Source organism: Cordyceps militaris, assembly GCF_000225605.1.
Source record: "Cordyceps militaris CM01 unplaced genomic scaffold CCM_S00007, whole genome shotgun sequence".
In the NCBI taxonomy this organism is placed as follows: domain Eukaryota; kingdom Fungi; phylum Ascomycota; class Sordariomycetes; order Hypocreales; family Cordycipitaceae; genus Cordyceps; species Cordyceps militaris.
In genome coordinates, this window is record NW_006271975.1 from 1,216,921 (window position 1) to 1,222,920 (window position 6,000).

The 6,000-nt window shown below is 55.6% G+C and overlaps 1 protein-coding gene across 1 annotated transcript; it reads left to right on the plus strand.

Annotated features, from left to right (window-relative positions):
* Nucleotides 1-1,733: 1,733 nt before the first annotated feature.
* Nucleotides 1,734-5,808, plus strand: CCM_08609 (Pyrrolo-quinoline quinone; the record flags this gene model as incomplete). The annotated part of the gene is made up of 3 exons (XM_006673746.1): nt 1,734-1,852; nt 1,957-5,728; nt 5,767-5,808. 3 exons carry the CDS (start codon nt 1,734-1,736, stop codon nt 5,806-5,808), a joined length of 3,933 nt encoding a protein of 1,310 aa, XP_006673809.1.
* Between the last annotated feature and the right edge of the window lie 192 nt (nt 5,809-6,000).

The window sequence follows — 6,000 nt, forward strand, 5'->3', positions numbered from 1 at the left end:
ATAAATGAGAGGCACGAAAGGAGAGGAAATTAGGTGACGAGGTCTGCACAGAGAAAAACAAAAAACGAGGCGTCGAGCTGAGAAAAGGACGATAAAAAAACGTGTGTTGGTGAAAAGGTCTAGAGCCGCCTCGACAGCGAGCAGGGGACAATGGGCGCCAAAAGACTGGGCGATAGAGGGACAATAAGCCCCCAAGGCCAGCGCCACTAGCGCTGAAGAGCCACTAAGAGCCACTAAATGCCGAGACAATGTCCACCACTCGAGGTGGCTACGGCGCCAACCTTTACTCGCCCGGGCTGGCTGAGCAGAAGGCGTCGCCCGTGCCAAGGGCCTCTAATTTTGGTCATGATTTTGTATTGCGGTGAATGCCACGGATAGAGGCCGACATCTGGTGGTGGATTTGGTTCGTGGTGGTGATACTGGCCCTGGACAACCGGCTGAAAAAATAGACTGCTTTGCCAGCAGACTATCAGGCGCCACCACGACCAGGTTCACCGTCTGAAGCTCCTTTCAGGCACAACAAGTGACAGCCTAAAAATAAAGAAAATTACTCTTTTTTCTAACTAGCGCCGTCGCTGACCAAGTCCTCGGAGCCCGCCCGTTCCACTTGACGGTGCCTTGGTCGGCCGCTAAAAGGCGCGTGTGTCCACTGCTAGCGTGGCTTTGGTGGAAATAACGTAGCGAGTGCTGGGAGCCAAGTTGGACTGTGCCGGCGAGATTGTTGTTTCGAGGTAGAAAAATCTCCGGCAGAGAAGATGGGTAAAATGAAGACAATGCAGTAAAAACTCAGTACGACATCCGAAAATGGATATAGCTTTGTGCCGTCATTTGATACGACATTGATTCGCCGGCGATGCGCTACGGCGGGGCCAACGCCTGATCCCTGCTGCACTGTCCATCACTGCCCGTTTCTGTCCTGCCGAGGTTTTATTTTATTTTATTTTATTTCAACATTTTATTTTCTCCGAAGCACTCAGCTTCCTTTTCCGCCTTCTTTTCTTCGCTTAGCTGACCTGGCCCACTATCTATCACCACCATCACCTCCATCACCACCCAGCAAACGCACTTCCCCCAGCCGTCCACCAGCTATCGCCAACGAATACAGACCTCGTCAACTCGTTCTCCAGCCCAATGCCACCCTCCACCCTCAGCTGCCCGGCATGCCCGCCGAGAGACAACGCACCGCCCCGCCCCAGGCTGCTGCTACTTGTCTAGGCAGGTAGCTGGCCTGGGCTTTTGGTCAGTTATCCAAACGCCTCTCCCCAGCGGCTACACCATACAGACAGGGCTGCCCAGCCTGCCATGCCATGCCAGCCCCTCCACAGACCTGGCCATCAACCCTGCTATCCAGCCGTCAAACGCACCATCTGCTTGGACCAGCGATTTTTGGCGTTTCTCCAGCTCCCGGTACGACCTTCTCCACTCCTTTCTACGTTCACGGCTGCGCACTGCTGGTAATAATATGGGCTTCTGCGCTTGGTGCACCTCGATGGGGCTCCTGTCAAGCACCGACACGAACGCTCGACCAGATGGCATATTAGTACGCTTGCCCCTGTGCCGCAATCCCGGGTCTTGTCCTCGATTCGCTTCCCACCTCATACTCTCGTTTGACTGTCTTGTTTTTCCTTCTCGTCGATTGGCTTTTCCTGCTTGCCATTGACTGTACTGTTGTGTCGTGTCTTGTGCGTCGATACCGGTGCGCCTCCTAGACCGTAGCAGACAACATCGCAACCATGAAGTTTCTCGGCGCATGGCTTCTCGGCGCCGCTGGCCTCGCCGGCCTCGCCAATGGTCTCGCCAGCACGGATACCATTACCTGGGGTGGTGATAACTCCAGAGCTGGTTACCAGACGTAAGTCAATTGCCCTCGCACTCGTTCACATTCGTTTGCTAGCCAACCCTTCTGTTCTGCGCTGCTACACCCATTGGCGCATTGTTCTAATCGCGAATGTCTAGCAACCACAACATGGATCCCTCCGTCGTTGGAAGTAACCAATTCGGCCAAATTTTCAAAATTCTCTTGCCCGGCAACTATGGCGGTGCCGCCGAACAAATCTTTTCTCAGCCGCTCGTTTACACGCCCAACAATAGCACTACGCAATACGTCTACTGGGCAACTACCCAGAACAACCTGTACAAGATGAACGCCAAAACCGGTGAAATTGTCGCCAAGCGCAATCTTCACATTCCCTTTCTCACCGCCGACTTAGACGGCTGCGTCGACATCAACCCCAACATCGGCATCACCGCCACTGGTGTCATCGACCCCGACACCGAGACCCTCTACCTCACGGCCAAGACCTATCTCGATCAGACAGTCCTCAACACGGCCCAGGGTCGCCCTAACGGCCGCTACTACGTCCACGCCATTGATGTCAACGACTTGAGCGAGCGCCCCAACTTTCCCCTCAACCTCGAAAATATTGCCGCCACCAACAATCAGCAGCGCATCTTTACCGGTGGCATCCATCACCAGCGACCCGGTCTGCTTCACATTGGCGACTACATATATGCTGGTTTCGCCTCCCACTGTGTCCAGTATAACTTTAGCGGCTGGATCATTGGTTGGCACAAGATCACGGGCAAGATTGTCGAGAGCTGGGCTACCGAGGGCGCCAATGTCCCCATCACAACCAAGGGAGGTGGTGTTTGGATGTCGGGTGGTGGTCTAGCCTCTGACGATGCCGGCTCCATCTTCTTCGCTACTGGCAACGGGTACGCTTCCCAGCTAGCCACCATTCCCGTCAAAGGCTTTGAGCCTCCCACGTCTCAGGAAGAGTCGGCTGTTCACATGACTCTCCAGGCCGATGGTAGCCTCAAGATTGTAGACTTCTTCATGCCTGCGGAGAAGCAGCAGCTTGACGGTGCTGACAAGGATCTTGGCTGTTCTCCCCTCGAGCTTCTGCCCCCAGAATTCGGCTGTGGTGACATCAAGCGCGTCGGTGTCATTACCGGCAAGAGCGGCAAGACATACTGGCTTAACATGGATAACCTGGGTGGCTATCGCAACGGCGCTAATAACGGTGATGCCGTCATTCAGGTCTACCAAAACGACAACTCTGTATATGCCGGTGCTGGCGTCTATCCTCTAGAGGGAGGCTACATCTACATCAACGTCATCCAGCACCCCTCCAACATCTTCAAGTACTCCTGCGTCAATGGCGTTTTGTCCTTTCCCAAGGTCGCCACTACAACCGAGACCAATGCTTACATCCTCGGTGTCAGCCACGGCACTACGACTTCGCTCAATGGCCAGCCCGGTACCGGTCTCTTCTGGGTTACTGATGTCCAGGGCCTCGGCCTCCGCATCTACAATGCCGTCCCTCAAGCTGGCACCATGACTTTGATCAACTCTTTCAGCATTCCCGGCGTCACCAAGTTTACCCGCCCCGTTTTCGGAGATGGACTCGCCTATATCGGAACCAACCAAGGCTACGTTTACGCTTATGGCTCGCCTGTCAATTCACCTCTCAACTGTACCTCCCCTACTGACTTTGGCAATGCCGATATGCAGTCCAACAGCACCAGTAAACAGGTGACTTGCACTGCTATCATTGCCCTGTCCGTCACTGGTATCGACCTTAGCGATCACACCGACTTTGCTCTTTCTGCTCCTCCCTCTGTGCCATTCAATGTTGCCAAGGGCAGCTCCTTCACGGTCTCTGCCACCTTCTCTCCCACCAGGGTTGGCCTTTTGTCCGCTGACGTTATTGTCAACACTACAAACTCGGTCGGCGGCTACAGTCTCAACAGCCATGCCCGCCTCACCGGTACTGGCCAGAGCACCTCTCCTCTTCTCGATGTGGCCCCCAACACTGTGACTTTTGATGCTGTCGTCGCTGGTGACGATCCCAACGGCGTTCAGCAGCAGTTCCTGATCAGCAATTTGGGCAATTCCAAGCTCACTATCCAGCAGGTGCAGTACTCCGCCAACAACGCTAGCGGGCCCTCGTCTACTTGGAGTGGCAGCGGCGACCTGGTCGTTGGACAGTTTACTGTCAAGAACATACCCACTACCCTCGATGGCCACAGTTCTGCCCCCGTTACCGTCGTCTTTGACTCGTCTCAGATTGGTAGCTACGCTGGGTTCCTGAAGTTTGTCTCAGACGGCGGCACCAAGTCACTTTCGCTCGCTGCTTCGGCTGGTGCTGCCGCCAAGGCCGTACTCGAATTCCAGACCGTTGATGGACAGGGCTGGGTGCAATATGTTGAGGGCAAGCCATTCGACTTTGGCAACGTCACCGAGAATCGCTCTCGCCCTCTCAAGTTCCGCATTACCAACGGAGCTGCCTCTGGTGGCGTCAAGCTATCGCTTACCGTTTCCAAGCCTCCTTTCGGAGTCGACGGTCTCATCAAGGCGGCTAACCAAGTAGATCTGGCCGAAGGAACCTCTCTGGCTCCGGGAGAGAGCGGTACCGCTACGCTCACTTGCAGCGCCCCCAAGACCCAGTGGAACGTTAACCCCACGAACGGAACCGCTACGTGGACTCTCAACACCAATGATCCCGTCCTGGGTAAGCAGTTTATCCAGTTCTACTGCACAGCTGTCTCCGAGCAAGCGCCACCTTTGCTTGCCAATGGCCTAGGCCAGTACCGCTACAAGGGATGCTACCTTGAGAACAACCCCGGCCGTCAGCTTTCAAATCAGCTGTACGGCAATGACGCCAGTACCAATGCCATGTGTATCGCTGCCTGTGCCGCCGGAAAATACCTCTACTGTGGTACACAGTACCATCGTGAGTGCTGGGGCGGCAACTCTATTCCTGTTAAACAGGTGGACGACCGCAACTGCAACTTTGACTGCTCCGGTGATCTGAACCAGATTTGCGGTGGCAATGGTGATGGTGGCGCCTCCTACATCTCTCTCTTTGTTGACTCCACTGGCAAGGAGACTGGACCCCCCCCTGCCCCTGTGGTGAACCCTGGTGTAAGCGGCTACACTAGTATCGGCTGCTACACGGAGGCCACAAACGGGCGTGCTCTTCCCAACGGTGCCGCAATCGCCACGAAGACTGTCAAGAGCTGCGTTGACGCCTGCAAGAGTGGCAGTTACAAATATGCTGGGCTTGAATATGGAGGCGAATGCTGGTGTGGTAATGCTTTTGCTGCCGGTTCTGTTCCAGCTCCCATCTCCGATTGCAAAATGCTGTGCAATGACAACAGTACCGAGTACTGCGGTGCTGGGTCTCGCCTCAACGTGTATCAGTTCGGCGTAGTCGTTAGCAGCTCTTCATCCAGCGCGTCCGTCGCCTCGACGGCCGACGTATCGAGCTCCTCCATTTCGACGCTTGGAACATCAAGTACTGCGTCGAGTCTCAGCAGCGCGGTCACGACTAGCACGACTAGCACGACTAGCACGACTAGCACGACAACGACGACAACAACGACCACGACCACAACCTCGAGCAGCACCCCTACTCCCACTGGCCCTGCCAGAAAGGCCGTCGTCAACCAGACATGGCAGCGGCAAGGCTGCTGGACCGAGGCCACCAACAAGCGCGCCCTGTCCGACAAGACATACGCCGACGACAAGATGACGCTCGAGTCGTGCGGCACGTTTTGCAAGGGCTACACATACTTTGGCGTAGAGTACGGACGCGAGTGCTATTGCGGCAATACGCTCAACACCGGCTCCGTCCAGGCCAAGCAGGAGGACTGCTCTTTCATCTGCCCCGGCGACGGCTCCGAGTACTGTGGCGCTGGAAATCGACTGGAGCTTTACCAGAACGTCCCGCCTAGTGCAACCGACTACAACTTTCCTTCTAGTACCTCAAGCACCAGTTCAGTCGCGACAACCTCTACCTCTAGTACCACCACCACGACCAGCAGCAGCACCTCCACCACGACCAGCTCGGCCACCTCAAGCTCGGCGACTTCCAGCTCGACCACTTCCACTTCCAGCTCGACCACTTCTTCCAGCTTAGCCACCTCCAGCTCGACCACTTCTTCCAGCTCAGCCACCTCCAGCTCGACCACTTCCAGCGCTACTTCCAGCTCGAC